Source organism: Salmo salar, chromosome 19, assembly GCF_965601325.2.
Source record: "Salmo salar chromosome 19, fSalSal1, whole genome shotgun sequence".
Taxonomy (NCBI): Eukaryota; Metazoa; Chordata; class Actinopteri; order Salmoniformes; family Salmonidae; genus Salmo; species Salmo salar.
This window is the reverse complement of record NC_138309.1, coordinates 79907449-79928692: the sequence shown is the minus strand read 5'-3', so window position 1 is coordinate 79928692 and position 21244 is coordinate 79907449. Positions and strand designations below refer to the sequence as shown.

Below are 21244 nucleotides of genomic sequence, written 5' to 3'. Positions count from 1 at the left end.
AAATCATGGCAAAATGTGTAGAATTGCCAGAAATTAGTTTTAAAATTGCAAGAATTACTCTCTCCCTCAGGGAAAAATGAGTAGACTTGCATTAAAAAAAATGTAATTGCTAAATATTCTCTCAGCCACATGGCAAAATGTGTATAACATGTGTATAACAAAATGTGTATAACATCAGTACTTTAAAAAGTACATTTTTCTCTCCGCCATCAGGAGGGGGTGGCTCCCCAAACAAATCTTCCTTAGGGTCCCAAAAGGCTGAATAATTTAACTGTCTGGTATCGTGGTTAAATACATTTAAGAACTAGGTTTAGCTGCAACAGAGTTTGAGTTAGGAGGCGTGAGGATATTCTGTTCAGACAAGCTAGACAGAAGTTGCAAAAAGGGTCAAACAAAAGGGCCACTTTCCAGGCGTACAGGGTTACAGGCAGTCAGGCAGCAAACGGAATGCGGTCTGGAGGAATTTGTCCCACATTTCCTGTCTTTTTGAGGAGCTGCACACAGCGTTTTGATGTGGTGAGTTGCAGTCTACTGACCAGTCCTGTGGGGAACCACATGAGTCTGGCGTCACTTGGGGTTATCGCAGCAGTACTCATGCATATGAAGAGGAAAATAACATTCACATCAGCACTACTGACAAATGTAAAAAGCTGTCAAACTATGGTGTCTTCTTCACAGACAACACATAAAAAAAGGATGTGTGTGTAAAAAGACCTGACGATGAATACAAAACAACTGTTGTATCACATTGTCTTGTAGCTCCAAAAATCTCCCATTACAGTGTACTACTTCATGCTAGTCGCACACTTAACAGGACAATGTTTTCATACACCACAGAGATGAACCTTTTAAATTCATGCACGTTCTTTCGCCTGGTGAGATTTAACCTACGCTAACAAGGCTGGTAAAACACATGCCTCCAATCCAGTCGGTATGACTAGAGGCAGGTTGTGAGGATTGCATTCCGAGATGATAGGAGAATTGAACTTGCCATGTTAATACAGCCCAACCCATCGGAGCGTCAAACTGCATAAGACAATATCCATTTGAGTACATTCTCGCATCTTTAACTTGTTGGTATATTGATATGATTTTATTTAGTTCTCTTTATATACTGATTTAAAATAAACGCAAGATGTTAAGTCACAGCTGGATATAGGCATCTTTCTTGATATATGACACTAATGTATTCATAACAAACCTCACTTCATAACATTTCTCATCAAATGTATTTATAAAGCCCTTGTTACAGATGTAACGAAGTGCTATACAGAAACCCAGCCTTAAACCCCAAGTTCTATTCATCTTAACCCTCAATTTTAAAAGGGCCTATTATATATAGATATGAATCATAAGTCATGTTTTGGGATGTACCTCTGCTTCTGTAATGGGAAATTAGTGTATTTACATTGAACAAAAATATGAATGAAACATGTAAAGTGCTTGTCCCATGTTTCATGAGGTGAAATAAATTCCCAGAAATGTTCCATGTGTCCAAATTTGTTAACATCCCTGTTAGTGAGCATTTCTCCTTCGCCAAGATAATCCAGCCACCTGACAGGTGTGGCATATCAAGAAGCCAGTGGAGGCTGCTGAGGGGTATTTCTGTCTGTAATAAAAGTCCTTTTGTGGGGGAAAACTCATTGGCTGGACCTGGCTCCCCAGTAGGTGGTCCTCCCAGGCCCACCCATGGCTGCTCTCCTGCCCAGTCATGTGAAATCCATAGATAAGGGCCTAATAAATGTATTTCAATTGACTGATTTCCTTCTATGAACTAACTCAGTAAAATCATTGAAATTGTTGCATGTTACATTTAAAATGTTTGAAGAGCCGTAGAAATTCACTCATTAGTAAGGCGTCAAACACTTAACATATCAATGAAAAGGTATTTTATTTCACACATTTACTATTGTTAACAAAGGAAACAAATCTTAAACACAAAATGTTCCTCTTGTCTATTATAACTGATTAATTCTCACAGATGTGCACATTGTCAAGTCAGAAAACAAACACTGCTAGTAACCAACAACAAAGACCTAAGTAGTTGAAATTAAAAAAGGGAACAAAAAAAGTAACAGAGGAAATTAAACAATGCAAAATCTGTCTAGCTGACAAGGCAACAGTTCAAAACTGAAAATCTTCTTCAGTCATATCAATGGCCCAAGCAAACTTGTCTCTTTGGGTTTTGTTGTAAATCTTCTCGATTGGCACATTGAATTTCCTACACCTGCCATGAAAAAAATGTTAAAGTCAATCACATGCTACAAAAATACAAAGTGAAAAAAAGTATATTTTTAGAGGGCAACAAGTGTTGTGGAACTGACAGAGGTCAAGGATAAATGTTAGGCTAAAATGGTGGTTACCAGGCCACTGATATCCTGGGGTCCAGGTAGTTGAGTTTGGACGTGCCCAGAGCGATGACCTTGTTCTCCTCCCTGTCAGTCATCTGCAGCTGGAGTTTCTTCAGCTGTTCCTCCAGCCTCTTCACCACAGACTCCGTCTTCTCAACAAGCCTGGGGAGAGCAGGAGACCAGACATTGGGTCAAATTTTATATATATATATATATATATATATATATATATATATATATATATATATATATATATATATATATATATATATATATATATATATATATATATATATATATATGACAACAAAATCACACAAAAATAATCAATGGAAATCCAATTTATCAACCCATGGAGGTCTGGATTTGTAGTCACACTCAAAATTAAAGTGGAAAACCACACTACAGGCTGATCCAACTTTGATGTAATGTCCTTAAAACAAGTCAAAAGGAGGCTCAGTAGTGTGTGTGGCCTCCACGTGCCTGTATGACCTCCCTACAACGCCTGGGCATGCTCCTGATGAGGTGGCGGATGGTCTCCTGAGGGATCTCCTCCCAGACCTGGACTAAAGCATCCGCCAACTGCTGGACAGTCTGTGGTGCAACGTGGCGTTGGTGGATGGAGCGAGACATGATGTCCCAGATGTGCTCAATTGGATTCAGGTCTGGGGAACGTGCGGGCCAGTCCATAGCATCAATGCCTTCCTCTTGCAGGAACTGCTGACACACTCCAGCCACATGAGGTCTAGCATTGTCTTGCATTAGGAAGAACCCAGGGCCAACCGCACCAGCATATGGTCTCACAAGGGGTCTGAGGATCTCATCTCGGTACCTAATGGCAGTCAGGCTACCTCTGGCGAGCACATGGAGGGCTGTGCGGCCCACCAAAGAAATGCCACCCCACACCATGACTGACCCACCGCCAAACCGGTCATGCTGGAGGATGTTGCAGGCAGCAGAACGTTCTCCACGGCGTCTCCAGACTCTGTCATGTCTGTCACGTGCTCAGTGTGAACCTGCTTTCATCTGTGAAGAGCACAGGGCGCCAGTGGCGAATTTGCCAATCTTGGTGTTCTCTGGCAAATGCCAAACGTCCTGCACGTTGTTGGGCTGTAAGCACAACCCCCACCTGTGGACGTCGGGCCCTCATACCACCCTCATGGAGTCTGTTTCTGACCGTTTGAGAAGACACATGCACATTTGTGGCCTGCTGGAGGTCATTTTGCAGGGCTCTGGCAGTGCTCCTCCTGCTCCTCCTTGCACAAAGGCGGAGGTAGCGGTCCTGCTGCTGGGTTGTTGCCCTCCTACGGCCTCCTCCACGTCTCCTGATGTACTGGCCTGTCTCTTGGTAGCGCCTCCATGCTCTGGACACTACGCTGACAGACACAGCAAACCTTCTTGCCACAGCTCGCATTGATGTGCCATCCTGAATGAGCTGCACTACCTGAGCCACTTGTGTGGGTTGTAGACTCCGTCTCATGCTACCACTAGAGTGAAAGCACCGCCAGCATTCAAAAGTGACCAAAACATCAGCCAGGAAGCGGTCTGTGGTCACCACCTGCAGAACCACTCCTTTATTGGGGGTGTCTTGCTAATTGCCTATAATTTCCACCTGTTGTCTATTCCATTTGCACAACAGCATGTGAAATGTATTGTCAATCAGTGTTGCTTCCTAAGTGGACAGTTTGATTTCACTGAAGTGTGATTGACTTGGAGTTACATTGTGTTGTTTAAGTGTTCCCTTAATGTTTTGGAGCAGTGTATGTATGTATGTATGTATGTAGATGTATGTATGTATGTAGAGGATGAGAGAGAGAGTAGATGAGATGTATTTATCTGTGCTTGATTGAGCTTGCCTGGCTTAAATTTGATCAACAGAATGATCTGATGTTAAAGCAATAGAGGCTCAGTAGCCTAACAAGCACCGCAGTAGCAATTTGAAATAGCCCTTCCAGCTGAAATTGTAGAAGTAGTTTATAGGTTATGAAAGGTCAAATCCACTGGTTGTTATCCTACAATGTCAGTAACAGTAGAGTCAAATGACCAACTGCAAGATTCACTCATTTCACTGGTCAATTTCACCCTATCAAAAAGTACTCACTTCCTGGTCTTCTCAGTTCCGCCCTTTTTGTGCTCTTTTTTGGCTTCTTTCAGCTCCTTCTTCGCTACATCTAACTGTTGCTGCTTCTGCGCAACCTGGAACAATAAAATGGAGTATGTTAGACAATGATTCACTGTTAAAGGGAATTTCTGTACATGCTTATATGGTAATAAAACAAAAATAATCAAGATAATGGATCTGAACATTAGACAATATTGCAAAGGAGCATAGATGGTTTTAAAATGGCACTATAAGAAGCACTAGCTACTAAATAAACTGTACAGAAAAAAAACATACACCATTCATACATTTTCCAGTTACCTTGTCCTGCAAGTTTTGCATGGATTTCTCAAAGGTCTTGGGTGCTGCCCTCTGGTGGTTACAGAGAATGGCCACAGCTCTGTTGGCTCGGTTATAGGAAAGCAGTTTCTCCTCCAGACTCATGTCAGCTGAGGAGGAAAACAGGCATGTCTTTCAATATTGTACTGTCTTCACTATACATCTGCTTGTTTCACAGCTTCATATAGTTATAACACCGAGAACACAAGTGATAATGCCAGAGAAGCCAGTGTTGTTTGGAGGATATATTGGCATGGGTGGTGTTAGGCCCGAGACCAACTCCAGAAAAACAACTAGGGCTACGTATGTCACAGAGGGTAGCCAGAGCAGAGCGGAGACATCTTGTCAGCTATTCTAAACTAGATCTAGAAAAAAACCTGCACTGAGTGTATTGATGGTGTAAAAGGAAGTGGGCTAACCAGTGGTGAGCTTGTTGAGCTGTTCTTGCAGAGTGGTGGAGGCGTTGAAGGTTCTGAACACTTTTGCTGTCAGCCCCGGCATGGACTGGTTCAAATGCTTGTTCAAGTAGGTAGTCTACCAAACAAACAACAACCAAGTGTAACTGTATCTGCACAGCTAGATAAGCCTACTGTGTGAATCACATAGCTAGCTAGTCATTATTTGGGTGACACTCATTTTAGAGCAAACATGAAATAACCAGGTGCAGGTCTTCAACTTACGTTTATTCTATCAAACAGGTCATCCTCAGGCTCCTTGTTTTCCATGAACAGCTTCAGGTTCTTGAAAACCTGTGTACAAATAATGTCTTTGCATATTAGACAGATGTTTAACCCTTGCTTGCCACCCCATTATAATAATGGAGGAGTGGAGATGTAACAGGTGCTAGACAGTGCTGCTCACCCTGCCTTCCACAGGCACCTCGTTATAATAGCGAATAGAGTCTTTGCCCAGGAAGTCAAACTCCACCATGAACTCCTGGCCCCCCTTCTCCTGGTGCAGGGTGATGTGTTCCACTCTCAGAGAGCAGCAGCCCACCGTGTCCGCTGTCTCACTCTCCTCCTTCTCATTCCCCGCTCGCAGGGCCAGCTACATTTACACACACACACACACACACACACACACACACACACACCCACACACACACACACACACACACACACACACACACACACACACACACACACACACACACACGTTAGTGAGGGAGATGTATACTGTACATGTGGGTACTAGGTAGGGTTGGGTAATATTAGCATATTATTGTCTTGACAGCCATCGATGGCGGCGACATCGTCATGTGGCAGACGACGGTTTAGCCAATTTGAACATGACTGGCGGTGCTGGCGGTGCGTAAGCACGGAGTCGGGCAGCACACAAGGCACATTCCAAGTAATTATTATATTTCTATTTGCTATCGCCTATTTCAATGCATTCAGAAAGTATTCAGACCCCTCAACTTTTTCTACAGTTACGTTACAGCCTTATTCGAAAATGTATGAAATAGTTCCCCCCCAATATACACACACTTACCCAATAATGACAAAGCAAAAACAGGTTAAGAAATTATAAAAAAAATCTAAAACTGAAATCACTTTAAAAAAAAACAATGTTAGATTTTTCTTCTTTAACAAGACATAAGCAGATATATTACATGAATGGTTTTTTTGGGGATCAAAAACCACATCAAAAGTTAAAAGCAAAAAAAAAAGTAACATCTAAGACGAAACAAAAGTGTTACAGAAGCGTAAAACCACCCAAATTAAATTTTACAGTGGTCTGATGCAATAGGATAGAACATTTGGGACAAATTTCAGATGAAACACAGCGCCACAAGCCAATCGGATATCTCTCACCATCACCCCACATGCACACAAAGCATAGTACACTACCCAGAGTTCCCTTCATTAGCCAATATTTCACCCACATCACTCTGCTCCACAAAATCCCAAAATGGTCCCCAAACATGTCGTTTACCCTTAACCGTATATGTTATCTTTTCCATGGTTAGGCAAGATGACATTTCCCTAAGCCATTGGGCAATACTAGGCCTGTTCACACTTTCCCAGGCAAGAGCTATCAAGCATTTTTCTTGCAACAAGCACATATCTAAGTGTTTGTACTTGGTTCTTTAGATGAGGATTGATTGGGTATAACCCAAGGATAAACACTATGGGATGGAGAGGCAATTTTACTGATACTATTTGGGATATCATATGTGATACCTCTAGGGTTGCAAAGGGTCGGAAACCTTCTGGTAAATTTCCAGACATTTTCCATGGGAAATTAAGGCCTGGAATTTTGCTTAAATTCATTAAAAAAGTAAGGAACACACAAGGAAATTCTAGGTCTTGTGGCATATTTTGGTTAAACTATCCCCAATTCAATGGGATTGCAACCCTCTGCATGCACAGTGCATTCTTCCATCACATGTGCAGCTGATTCTCAAGATCTTGCACACTAATGAGAGGCTATTGATCCCACACTACTACACTGTCTGAGCCAAGGACTACATGCTTTCTGGTAAGTATTGATTACAATACTGGGTGGGGTGAATATATTTTATATGACATACATGATTTTTTAATGACTGGTAAATAGTAGCCTACAGCAAAGTGTGTTTAAATAATTTGTAACTTAACCTCTCTAGGGCAGGCGGGACGAATTCGTCCCACCTACGCAACAGCCAGTCTAATCCAGTGGCGCGATTTTCAAATACCTTAGAAATGCTATTACTTCAATTTCTCAAACATATGACTATTTTACAGCTATTTAAAGACAAGACTCTCGTTAATCTAACCACACTGTCCGATTTCAAAAAGGCTTTACAACGAAAGCAAAACATTAGATTATGTCAGCAGAGTACCCAGCCAGAAATAATCAGACACCCATTTTTCAAGCTAGCATATAATGTCACAAAAACCCAAACCACAGCTAAATGCAGCACTAACCTTTGATGATCTTCATCAGATGACAACCCTAGGACATTATGTTATACAATACATGCATGTTTTGTTCAATCAAGTTCATATTTATCAAAAACCAGCTTTTTACATTGGCATGTGACGTTCAGAACTAGCAAACTTCCGGGGAATTTACTAACAATTTACTAAATTACTCACGATAAACGTTCACAAAAAGCATAACAATTATTTTAAGAATTATAGATACAGAACTCCTCTATGCACTCGATATGTCCGATTTTAAATCAGAAAAAAAAAATCAGATTTACTATTACAAAAGTTTGATTACCTTTTGTTGTCTTCGTCAGAATGCACTCCCAGGACTGCTACTTCAATAACAAATGTTGGTTTGGTCCAAAATAATCCATCGTTATATCCAAATAGCGGCGTTTTGTTCGTGTGTTCCAGAAACTATCCGAAATGGTAAATCAGGGTCGTGCGCATGGCGCAATTCGTGACAAAAAAAATCTAAATATTCCATTACCGTACTTCGAAGCATGTCAATCGCTGTTTAAAATCCATTTTTATGCCATTTTTCTCGTAAAAAAGCGATAATATTCCGACCGGGAATCTCCATTTAGCTAAACAGAGGAAAGAAAACAAAGCTTTCGGTCGACGCGGGCACTAGCCTGAGTCTCACAGTACTGTAACCAGCCACTACCCAAACGCGCTACTTTTTTTTTCAGCCAGAGCCTGCAAAGCCACGATTCAGCTTTTTGCCGCCTTCTGAGAGTCCATGTGAGCCGTGGGAAGTGTCACGTTATAGCAGAGATCATTTGTAATGAATAGAGATGGCAAAGAAGTTCAAGAAATGGTCAGACAGGGTACTTCCTGTACAGAATCTTCTCAGGTTTGACCTGCCATTTGAGTTCTGTTATACTCACAGACACCATTCAAACAGTTTTAGAAACTTTAGGGTGTTTTCTATCCAAAGCCAATAATTATATGCATATTCTAGTTACTGGGCAGGAGTAGTAACCAGATTAAATCGGGTACGTTTTTTTATCCAGCCGTGTCAATACTGCCCCCTAGCCCTAACAGGTTAACAATTTCTGATAGTTTTTGCTACCCTGTGGGTTTTAGCTTGCTTGAGCCTGCTAACTGAGGAGTTGTAATTCACCTGTTTCCATACATGTTTCATTTTAAAACATTTATCTTATAAAGGAGTTGTTTAATCTAAACGCTTAACTAGTTCTGTTTTTCTTTTGCTAATTTTTTTCTAATCTTTACAGGAAAATGCCAGGCACTATCTGACGTGTGGAGACATTTCACTGCAGCTAATGTAGAAGGAAAAGCTGTGTACATTTGTAAATACTGTGCCAAATCATATGAAGAATGCAACAAAGATGCAGAATCATCTGGCCAAGTGCATAAAGTTCCCTCAGCGCTCACAACAAAGGCTTCCCATCTAGTACAAGCTGAAGTCTGTTGTATTAATTGACAAGTATAGGTCAAACTGCTGTCCAATGTATTCTGTAAAACTTGTATCTTGCAGCCATTTAGGTTGGAAGCGCCATTTAGGTGGGTAACCTACTAAATTAGAATCGGAATATATAAGAGATGACAATGCTATCATAAAAACAATCTTCAAATTTTAGAGCGTAATGCTGCTGAGAACATAAAATAGTCTGGTGAGTGCTTGAGTAACAGGAGTATTCCACATCATCTGGTTAATTTCTCTCCAAATCTATATTAAGTTTAAATCCTTCATAAAATGCTGTATGGTTTTCCTAGATTAGGTGTGGGAGTAGTTTGAACCCGAGGTGCCATCTTTAACAGGATCTAAAGTGCAATTAAAGTCTCCTGCAACAATATAATTACAAGGAAGTGTGGAAAGGTTTAAAAACAAATCATTAAAGACTTTAGAGTCATCGTCGTTGGGACCATATGCATTAAATTAAAACTGCTCGGACAGCAAGGTACCCCGTATAATAATATATCTGCCGGTGGGATCACAAATTGTTCGCAATATCTGATATGCAATGGACTTATGGATAAGAATAATAACTCCCCTTGCATGGTAACTAAATGAGGCTGCAATGACCTGCCCAGGCCACCTCTCGCGTATCTTAGGAATGTCACCAGATAAAAGATGTGATTCTTGCAAAAATATGATCTTCGCCTGAAGTTGTTTTAATCTACTTATTACCCGTTTTATTTAATCCCCTACAGTTCCAGGATGTAAATTTAACCTTAACACTACGAGTCATCGAATTTACCAGGGACACGAACTAAAACATTGCCCCACAAGAGCACATTAGATCAGCAATAATATACCAATAGACCTCTGTTACCACCATAAACAAAAACACAAAGGACGCTTTAAAGCACGTCAACGTACAAAAACACATGCCTAACAATCAACCAGGAATGTGTGATGAACCCTCTCACCCCAAAGTCTAACAGACCTCCCCCTCCCAGTGACACTCCGTATAAGGTGCTCAGATCCATACACACACACACACACACCACATACACACACACACGACGAGCCGCCTCTGCAGTTTTTTCCCCCTTTGTACACCTTCTGCCCCGCCACTTGTCATTGCACCATATTGTGCTGACCAGGAGTGAGCCAGAAAATAAGGCCTCCGTGATCTAGCCTCCTATAGGCCTAAAGAAAACAAACCCGCACCAGGATGTTCCAATGCATAAAAAGAAAAGTTTCATGGTACATCAAATTATAATAAGACTTACTTGTAAACTGGCCATGTTATTATAGTTTAATAGACAGTGCTACCATGTTACTAGATAACTAACACGGTGAACTGGCTCAAACTGTAAATACCTGTTTAGACAAAACCCAAAGCAACAGTACGAAAATGTCCCAAAAATAGATCAAAGTTTAACTTTACGTTGCTATTGCCTCTTCTTCAGTGTTGCTCCGCTTCCACACGTCTTGCCTAGCTTCTCAAGAAACTGCTCTGCCTCGGCTGGTGTTTCAAAAATGTAGGAACGATCGCCGTGGGAGACCCTCAGGCGCGCTGGAAAGATGATTCCATACCGGATAGCCTTAGCCGCTGTTGCTTGACACTGTCGAAGTGTTTCTACTGCTTGTGGATTTCCATGGAGAGATCTGGGAAAAACATTACAAGAATCGGCAAGTTCTCTCCCTTTCGTCCTGGCTGCATTCACCACGCGCATCTTATCTTTATAGTTTAACAACTTCATTACCAGAGCCCTCGGGGGTGCGTTGGGGGCAGATAGTGGGCCAGAAATCCGATGAGCTCTCGCAATGATCAAGGAGAGCAGAGTGGCTCCATCTTCAGAGCCTTGGGAAGCCACCGCTCTAGGAATGAGCAAGCGTCGCTCCCCTCGGCGCCTTCGGGGAGATGTACCAGTCTCAAGTTCGATCTCCTGCTGGGGCCCTCCAAATCAACTAGTTGAGGTAAGCGATTCAACCTTTTCCTCAAGAGCGGTGGTCGTTGCCTGCAGGGCTATAATGTCTTTGGTTCCAGAGATGCGTACCTCAGCCTGAGAGATTTGCCCAGCACATTATTTGACTTCCTTTTTAACTTTGTCCACTGCTGACAGTACATTTTACAAATTTGATAGAGAATTCTGCATTCATTTCTTTGATGGCCTTGAGGATATCTTTGGAGCTAACAGCACTGCACGTGTTTGTCGCCTCAGTCCTGCTTCCACCACTAGCACATGAAGCTAGCACGGCGCCTTCGTCCTCAGACTAAACTTCCACTCGTTAAGTCTGGCTTTTTGGTGTGACTTTTCTTTGTCGGCATTGTGGGTTTCAGAAGCTAATAAACTATTACTGCCTTTCCTGGTACATTAAGCTTAAGGATGAACTTATTTCAGGATTTATTTCAAATTTGTAGCAGAGCTAAACAATATGGGACTGGTCACCATATCACCTGAAATATCACATTTACATAAGTCTTCAGACCAATAACTCAGTACTTTGTTGAAGCACCTTTGGCAGCGATTACAGCCTCGAGTCTTCTTGGGTATGACGCTACAAGCTTGGCACACATGTATTTGGGGAGTTTCTCCCATTCTTCTCCACAGATTTTCAAGCTCTGTCAGGTTGGATGGAAAGCATGGCTGCACAGCTATTTTCAGGCCTCTCCAGAGATGTTCGATCGGGTTCAAGTCCGGGCTCTGGCTGGGCCACTCAAGGACATTGAGACTTGTCCCAAAGACACCCCTGTGTTGTCTTGGCTGTGTGCTTAGGGTCGTTGTCCTGACCTCCACCCCAGTCAGAGGTCCTGAGCGCTCTGGTGCAGGTTTTCATCGAGGATCTCTGTGTACTTTGCTCCGTTCATCTTTCCCTCGATCCTGACTAGTCTCCCAGTCCCTGAAAAACATCCCCACAGCATGATGCTGCCACCACCACCATGCTTCACCGTAGGGATGGTGCCAGGTTTCCTCCAGATGTGATGCCTGTCATCCAGGCTAAAGAGTTCAATCTTGGTTTCATAAGACCAGGGAATATTGTTTCTCATGGTCTGAGAGTACTTTAGGTGCCTTTTGGCAAACTTCAAGTAGGCTGTCATGCGCCTTTTACTGAGGAGTGGCTTCCATCTGGCCACTCAACCATAAAGGCCTGATTGGTGGAGTGCTGCAGATATGGTTGTTCTTCTGGAAGGTTCTCCGATCTCCACAGAGGAACTCTGGAGCTCTGTCAGAGTGATCATCAGGTTCTTAGTCACCTCCCTGACCAAGGGCATTCTTCCCCGATTGTTCAGTTTGGCCGGGCGGCCTCATCTAGGATGAGTCTCGGTGGTTCCAAACTTCTTCCATTTAAGAATGATGGAGGCCACTGTGTTCTTGAGGACCTTCAATGATGCAGACATTTTTGCACCCTTCCCCAGATCTGTGCCTCGACACTCTATGGACAATTCCGTCGACCTCATGGCTTGGTTTTTGCTCTGACATGCACTGTCAACTGTGGGACCTTACATAGACAGGTGTGTGCCTTTTCAAATCATGTCCAAACAATTTAAATTTACCACAGGTGGACTCCAATCAAGAAACATCAGGGACGATCAATGGAAACAGGATGCAACAGAGCGCAATTTCGAGACTCATAGCAAAGGGTCTAAATACCTATGTAAAGTTTATTTTTTGTGCAATTTTTTATTTTTATTTATAACTGTTTCTACTGTGATTATGGGGTAGTGCGTACATTGATGAGGGATAAATAAAAAAAAAACATTTTAGAGTAAGGCTGTAATGTAACAAAATGTGGGAAAAATGCACTGAATGTTATACAGAACGCAAGAGAGGAACGTAGTCTAGACAAAACTGAGAATTCCACCAAAGCAGCGCAAAATATCCATTCAGACAATATGCTCTCCCTCAGATGCATGGGCCTAAACCTATTAATTGCTTTTATAAACAGACATCTCCTAACTATCTTGCATCTAGCCGTTTAAAAAAAAGGTAGGCTATATTCCCTTCAATAGGTTTTGTATATGACTTTGGGCTATATGCTTGCATCATTGTATGCATGCATGGCTTTCTCATCAAACAATGAATGAATCTGGAGTTCCATCTCAAAAAGTTGTTTGAATAGCCTAAAAACTATTAGCAAGGGGACAGATAATGAATAGTCTAAAAACGTAAGGTAGCAAGGGGACTAATAAGAGTGAACAAACATCAACAGCCTATAGAAAAACCGAACGACAAGTTTAAATCAAGTTTAATTTATTTCTAAATGAGCTTATCTGTGTGGGGTGGAAAAAATCCTGACCCTCCATACGAGGTTGAAAACCAAAATGGCCAATAACCTATCCTCCTACTAGGCCCATCATTAAAGCTTTAAGACAAGTAACAATAATGAACAGTAGGCTATTTCCCAAATATTCTAATAACCTAAAAAAGTTCTGTCCTAAAGTTGCCGCTTTCAAAAAGAACAAGAATGAACGGAGTCTACAGGGGTGTACCATAGTACATCACAATATTCTATGAGTACATAATCATGATGGAACAAAGATAGACTTCACCCAACCCTAGTACGCACACGAGTGTTCTGCAATATGTGTTTGAGGTGATCTAAAAGGGTTTGCATTTTGTTAACCACACTGCGGTAAGATAGTTGTGAGGTCTGTACCTTGTCGATGAAGTAGAGAGCCACTCCTCTCTGTCTGGTCTTCATCTCTCGGTTCTTCCAGTCATCACGGTACAGCCTCCTGATGGTCTCCACCTTAAGCTTGAGTTTACGAGCCACCTCGTACTTCTGCCAGTCCTTCTCCCCCTGAGCACAGAGAGAAAAACATTGTCTAAGGCAAACTCTGAACTACTGGCTTGATATGTATGCAATCTTTTTACTGAGTTCAGTCTTCAGACTCTTCTCAAAAGTTTGGGTTTGTTTTTCCACTAAAACAAACCCACTGAGGTAAACAAAGGTGAAGGGAAAGGCTCCGTACCTTGAGTTTGGAGCTGGGGTTGAGCATGACGTACTTGAAGTTGCCCTGGACGTTCTCCACCCAGGAGGCTAGCCAGGTCACTGTGTTGTCATGCTGCACCTTCCTCCACTTGTGGCCCTTAGGGGCCACCGGAATATTGGAGCCTCTGGAAAAACAACCAAAACACTATTTCTATAGCTTATTGCCTTTCGGCACATATTTGCTGTTTAATTCCCGATTGGGAGTTCCATAAAGTTATAGTGAGGTTGTTTGTTCTTAGTGCTCTCCCGGGGCCCCTCACTTGCTGCAGTTGATGGTGATTTCCTCTGGCTGGATCCTCTTCTTCAGCTTGCCCATCTTGGGGTGTTCTCCCCGGCCACGGAACAGCCCCGGAGGTTCCACACGGAAGTTCCCGATCTTCTCCCGGTGACCGTCCAGCTCACAGAAGCCATACTCCTCCGTCAGCTTGTTGTTCTCCTCTTTCAGGACCTAACAGAAGCACAATCCAAAGACTTCCAGATTTGCAATGATAGTGTGACCTCAAAAAATGTATATATATTTTGGGGGATTCACTTGGATATGCAGAATGACGTACCATCAATTAAATTCAAAGCAAGTGGAACAATATACTTCAATACTTACATAACGTTATAAACACAGCTCTAAGCTGTTGATACTTGGCTAAGTTACCTGTTTCTGTTCTTTAGTCATAGCCTTCTTCTCCTCAGACTTCTCCAGAAAGTACTTGTTGATATGTGTGAAATCACACTTCGACAACTTCTTGATCTGTTCCCTCTCCTCTACTGTCATTTCCTGTTATGTAAAATCCTGATGAGCTCAATATCAACCACTACATTATTGACCTTCATTCTCACACACACAAACAAAATGCTGCTTAACAACTGTGGTTGTTCATTGCAAAATGCAAGTCTCGACTCAACCAGAGACTAACCTCTCTCCAGTCGGTGAAGAAGTTCTCCTGGAAGGAACTCTTGGTTGTGTACTCGTGGTCCAGCATCTTGGCGTAAAACGTGGCTACTTCCTCAGCAGCCAAACTCAGTTTTACAGGGTTCCCTATGAATCACAGAACGCTGAATGTTAGGTCTGCTTTGCTGTAAAGCTAAAACGAGACAGGGAAACTATGAGGATGAGTAAGATGGTTTAATATAGGGTGGTAAGTAACTCACCATTGTAAAAGAAAGTCACGTTATTTGGTAATGGCTCGTATTCTGGTGGGAAAAGTGGACCTTTATGTTCCAACGTGGTCCATTTGTTCCCGTTGTTGGAATTACCTTCCTCCCACCTGACAACAAGCGTATCGCAATTTAATTACAGTACAGAAAGACATAAAAGGTTTGAAGGTTTAAAATCTAATACAAGGGAGACAATACAATATATAAAATACATCTCCATACCAGATCAAGCTACAGTAAGGTTTGCTAACGTACCCGTTTACATTAACAATGTGTGGCTAGCTAGAATTACCCTGGTCGTCACTGTCTGCACTGTTTTGACAAATATAACGTTACTTAGCTATACTGTTCATGCGTGGTTTGGAGTAAGTTACTGTAAGATTAGCTATTTACCAGCTTTAGCCAGCGTTTACTCACCTGGCTTTGGGCTCATGCTTAATCTTTACAGAAGTTCGGTAAAATCGTAATGAGTAAACCGCAGACCAACTTCTATTAAATTTCACCGACTGATATATCAAGTTTGCAAAAAAAATGCTGTATTTGTTCATTCCAGATTAGCAAGAATGAATGAGATTCACAGGCGACAAGAACTTTCATAGCTCTGTCAAAACAATGTACACGTGTGTTGAACTATTAATAGTGTCCCCCTAGAAACAAACGATTGTTATCGGTTCCGGCTACAAATGAGCGTAATATTAATGTCAACCACTATAACAGGGGGAAAAATGTTATAAAAACAAATATAAATTCAGTCAAATATGATACTTGCCCATTACATGCAATACAGAGTAAATAATTGCGCAATTACCATTTCCATGTACTGTCCTCCCCTTCTTTTTTACCACCCTTCTCCTTCTTGGACTTCCCATCATCTCCATCTTTTCTTTTCTTCTTAGATTCCTCTTTTCCTTCTGGCTTCTTTTTACGTTTCTTTTCATCGGTTGTCTTTGTGTCTTTACCACTTCTATCTTTTTTCTCCCTTTCTTTCTTGGCATTCTCCTTTTTTACGGCAGTTTCTTTTTTACCGTCACCTGTCAGTAGAACATCAGTTTCAAGTGAATCTTTGCTCTTCCTCTTTTTAGAGTTGCCATCGGAACTACAGAGAAAATAAAATAAAACTTTTAGCATGACTTTCAAATGCAAACTATTTAAAATGGTAAGAGAAAATGCTTGTAAATAAAGCTTTGTGGAAATGTACTATAAAATCCACCATAACACAAAACATAGCCATTTGGCACATATTTGATATTGTCATTAAAATGAACAACGCAAAACAAGTCTGTTCACTCAGAGCATAGCATATTCCTTGTATGAAGCATTTTTACTGTGGAACTTAATGCTGTTCACCTGTTAACTGATATTTCACCGACTTTTCGATGCTCAGGATTTCTCTCGTCTGTCCCGTGGTGTCCCTTTTTGCTACTTTTAGATTTGTGCTACATTGACATAATAGGTGAGAAACAAGACAAGCAACATCACCAATCACATTGATAATTGAAAATAATAATAAAAAAGCCTAGTCAGGTACCTTGTGTTTATCTTTTTGTGAATCCCCAGTTTTCTTGGATTTTTTGTCAGACCTAGTTAAAGAGAGAAATGCAATTTACCCCAAACCAAGTGACCGTTTTTGTCAATAAATAAACTCATCATGCAAGGAAGGGTCAATTGTAGCCTACCTCTCCATATCTGAATGCTCAATTGGTGCGAACAAGTCAACTTCCTGTATCTCTGTCTTGGTCACTTTCCTCTCATCTGATTCCGTGTGCTTGGCAGAGATATTGTTGTTTAAGTCAATGGTGCTGAAAATAAAAATAAATAAAAAAATCACCAACTTTGCTTTCCCACCGTTTACATTCAAGAATATATTTTCACTTTTGGGGTGAATAATTTGAACATCAGAGAAAAACGTACTTCTTTCCAGAAGGTAGTGATGCATCCTGTGAGAGAAAGACAGAAACCCCATGAATAAACATGATCTAAAATGTTTTGCTAATACAGGGATATGCAGTAACTAGGCCTGTGTATATCATGTTATAGCAGAGAGGAAGAGGTGAAGCGAGAGGTTTCTGTCACACCAAAATCTGTCCAAAATAAGACCAATGCGTTTCTATGGGCTTATTTAGGACCTAAACTTGTCGTCTGCCTTCCCGCTTTTGGGATGACTCCCATTGTTAGGGCGGAGACATGAGCATCTTGTCATTATGTACAGATCTCTGGTGATAGTCTGTGGTTCTTACCATGGCTACACCTTTGGTCTTCACATCTGCATGGTCGTTCTCCGAGACAGCTTTTAAAACCCCAGAACTGATGAAGGAAAGACAGAAACAAATGCATTGTTAAAACAAGATGAAATGAGATAATCGCTAAACAAGTTGACCACTGATTTAAATAAAACAGAACACATCGGACAATACTACACCCTTCATTGTGAATGAAGACATGTAAGTGGGAGATTGTAATTAAGGGCGCTTTCACATATCCCCTGTATGTAAATGAATCCTAATAGATAGATCTATCCATACTCACCTTGTGATCTTCGGCTCCTGCAGAGGTTTACGAGGATGCTTAGAACTGGAGTGCTTCGCCTATGAAATAAAATTATCATCAGACATGCGCATGCATGTGCATTAGTATGGATGAATGGTCTATTTTCCTGTAAGGCTAAGATTTGGATGTTAGTAATTGATTAGGAATTCCTGGTGTTTATCACGCGATATAATTGAGATGGGGTCTGGATCTCATGCATGCTGCCTCTGTCTGGTCTTAACTTTCATATAGTTGACGTTCCACTCTCCAAACACTCCAAATGGTGCATTACATTACCTTGTGCTTCAGCTCGGTTCCCTCTTTTTTGTCCCTTTCCCCATCCTTACTCCTCTTCCTGTGTTGGACCATAGGGAAGTGTGAATTTAGCTTTTCATAATAATCCTGATTTATATTCAGATAAAAACAATGACCTCTTTGTAATGAATAGGCTCTATTCTACTACCTTGTCACTGAGATAAGTAACCTCAACTATACACACTTCCACCCCAAACCCAATTCTATCATGACGACAACCTGACCAAGGACCAGTGGTATGAGGTATCTTCAGGAAACTCACCTGTCTGTTGGGCTCTCATCCCTCTTAGATTCTGATGCTGTTCTTTTCCTGCTGGATGTTTTGGCTCCTCCATGCCCTTCATTGTCTTCCAGTTTCATCACTCAAATTTGACCGTAGAAAATGTAGGTAGCGTTAACAATTAAGTCTTTAAAGTAGACAATGTTTTATCAAGTTGAATTGTACCTGTGTATAGTTATCATATTGTAAAGTTTCAATTCCACACCATTTTAGACACACGAGGTCGAATTACGGATGGTTATTTGTAGATCAATTTGCCATGTCACGATTTTACTGCTTGGAGGGTCGATAATCTGGCAATATTACTTGAAGTTTGTAAACAAACACGTTCATAAAATTGTCAAATTATTTTATTTCAGTTGAAAAATGCTAACATATCTGAAAGTATTTGCATTCTTTACCTGTAAACAGAGTTGTCCGTGTTCTCAATTCACAATCGTGTCCATTACACTCTCGATGAGATTGAGAACTCACGACACCTGAAAGTTTTCAAGTACCAAAAGCGACCTACTGCGCATGCTTGAACGCCCAGGGTCAACCATAAATCCAGCCAAATAACATATTGACATACATTTACAACGAATAGTGTATGTTTAAAACTTGCTCAAATATAAAGTTATTAGCAAGGTCAGCAAATAGATCATTAAAAAATGTGACACAATGACTGAATAGATCTAACATAGCCTAGCCTTGATGAACACACTTTAATACAGTGGTGGAAAAAAGTACCCAATTGTCATACTTGAGTAAAAGTATAGATACCTTAATAGAAAGTTACTCAAGTAAAAGTGAACGTCACCCAGTAAAATAATACTTGAGTAAAAGTCTAAAAGTATTCGGTTGTAAATATACTTAAGTATCAAAACATCTCGCTTCATACTTGTCGCCAAACCCACTGGCTACAGGTTATCTACAAGTCTCTGCTAGGTAAAGCCCCGCCTTATCTCAGCTCACTGGTCACCATAGCAGCACCCACCCGTAGCACACGCTCCAGCAGGTATATCTCAGTGGTCACCCCCAAAGCCAATTCCTCCTTTGGTCATCTTTCCTTCCAGTTCTCTGCTGCCAATGACTGGAACGAACTGCAAAATTCTCTGAAGCTGGAGACTCATATCTCCCTCACTAGCTTTAAGCACCAGCTGTCAGAGCAGCTCACAGATCACTGCACCTGTACATAGCCCATCTGTAAACAGCCCATCTATCTACCTACCTCATCCCCATACTGCATTTATTTATTTATCTTGCTCCTTTGCACCCCAGTATCTCTACTTGCACATTCATCTTCTGCACATCTACCATTCCAGTGTTTAATTGCTATATTGTAATTACTTCGCCACCATGGCCTATTTATTGCCTTATTTTACCTCATTTGCACTCACTGTATATAGACTTTTTGTTTTCTTTTGTTCTACTGTATTATTGACTGTATGTTTTGTTTATTCCATGTGTAACTCTGTGTTGTTGTATGTGTCGAATTGCTATGCTTTATCTTGGCCAGGTCGCAGTTGCAAATGAGAACTTGTTCTCAACTAGCCTACCTGGTTAAATAAAGGTGAAAAAAATAATATATATATATATATATATATATATATATATATATATATATATATATATATATATATATATATATATATATATATATACTTAAGTATCAAAAGAAAAAGTATAAATCATTTCAAATTCCTTATATTAAGCAACGCAGACGGCACCATTTTCTTGTTTTAAAAACGTATTGATAACCAGGGGCACACTCCAACACTCCGACATCATTTACAAAAGATGCAGATCAGAGGCAGCAGGGATGACCACATGTTGATAAGTCTGTGTATTAGACCATTTTCCTGTCCTGCTAAGCATTCAAAATATAACAAGTACTTTTGGGTATCAGGTAAAATGTATGGAGAAAAAGTACATTATTTTCTTTAGGAATGTAGTGAAGTAAAAGTAAAAGTTGTCATAAATATAAATAGTAAAGTACAGATTCCCCCAAAAACTACTTAAGTAGTACTTTAAAGTATTTTTACTTAAGTACTTTACACCAGTGCTTTAATAGTGGTGTTGGGGAAGCTACTCTGAAAATAAATAAAATATAGTTAACTAAAGTTACTAAAGTCCAAACTACTAAGTGATGAATTAGCATATCTAAATCTCAAGTCATAGACTACAAATTGCAAGAAAAGATCACTCTGGATTCAGATGTTATTAACAGAATGTGTCATTTAGCCTATTAGGCAGGTCTGATGCTGAAAAATAAAGGAAATTCTTGCCTACTTCCCCATATTTTATTTTAGCAAAAAAAGTAGTGTGTAGTTCCTGTAGTTAGCTACACCGCTACATGGTAAAACAGTAGTGTATAGTTCCAGTAGTTAGCTACACCACTATATGGTAAAACAGTAGTGTATAGTTCCAGTAGTTAGCTACACCGCTACATGATAAAACAGTAGTGTGTAGTTCCAGTAGTTAGCTACACCGCTACATGGTAAAACAGTAGTGTATAGTTCCTGTAGTTAGCTACACCACTATATGGTAAAACAGTAGTGTATAGTTCCTGTAGTTCGCTACACCACTTTATTGTAAAACAGTAGTGTATAGTTCCTGTAGTTAGCTACACCGCTACAAGGTAAACCAGTAGTGTGTAGTTCCAGTAGTTAGCTACACCGCTACATGGTAAAACAGTAGTGTGTAGTTCCAGTAGTTAGCTACACCGCTACATGGTAAAACAGTAGTGTATAGTTCCTGTAGTTAGCTACACCACTATATGGTAAAACAGTAGTGTATAGTTCCTGTAGTTAGCTACACCACTATATGGTAAAACAGTAGTGTATAGTTCCAGTAGTTAGCTACACCGCTACA

General features: G+C 40.8%; 1 protein-coding gene across 2 annotated transcripts; it reads right to left on the bottom strand.

The window, feature by feature from the left end:
- Nucleotides 1-1874: 1874 nt before the first annotated feature.
- On the bottom strand, nucleotides 1875-18899 carry LOC106579647 (DNA topoisomerase I, mitochondrial-like). 2 transcript variants are annotated; one of them, XM_014159756.3, is made up of 23 exons: nucleotides 18793-18899; nucleotides 18374-18473; nucleotides 18094-18151; nucleotides 17797-17855; nucleotides 17508-17574; nucleotides 17182-17207; nucleotides 16947-17069; nucleotides 16799-16850; nucleotides 16618-16706; nucleotides 16079-16366; nucleotides 15265-15380; nucleotides 15030-15151; nucleotides 14768-14890; nucleotides 14379-14566; nucleotides 14099-14243; nucleotides 13783-13926; nucleotides 5653-5838; nucleotides 5472-5540; nucleotides 5211-5325; nucleotides 4774-4901; nucleotides 4453-4547; nucleotides 2364-2513; nucleotides 1875-2227 (listed from the first exon to the last, which is right to left on the bottom strand). In XM_014159756.3, the coding sequence occupies exons 2-23, from the start codon at nucleotides 18469-18471 to the stop codon at nucleotides 2125-2127; spliced, it is 2544 nt and encodes an 847-aa protein (XP_014015231.1). In that variant the 5' UTR covers nucleotides 18472-18473; nucleotides 18793-18899; the 3' UTR covers nucleotides 1875-2124. The 2 variants fall into 2 exon arrangements, with proteins under 2 accessions (XP_014015231.1, XP_014015232.1); XM_014159757.3 differs by lacking the exons at nucleotides 16079-16366; nucleotides 16618-16706; nucleotides 16799-16850; ... (5 more) ...; nucleotides 18374-18473; nucleotides 18793-18899 and adding an exon at nucleotides 15688-15906.
- Nucleotides 18900-21244: the final 2345 nt, after the last annotated feature.

Coding starts and splice junctions, on each gene's coding strand:
- LOC106579647 (XM_014159756.3), bottom strand. CDS start 18,471: ATGAAACTGGAAGACAATGAAGGGCATGGAGGAGCCAAAACATCCAGC. Junction 17,575..17,796: donor CAGGAGCCGAAGATCACAAG/GTGAGTATGGAT, acceptor TTCCTTCATCAG/TTCTGGGGTTTTAAAAGCTG. Junction 16,851..16,946: donor GAGCATTCAGATATGGAGAG/GTAGGCTACAAT, acceptor CTCTTTAACTAG/GTCTGACAAAAAATCCAAGA.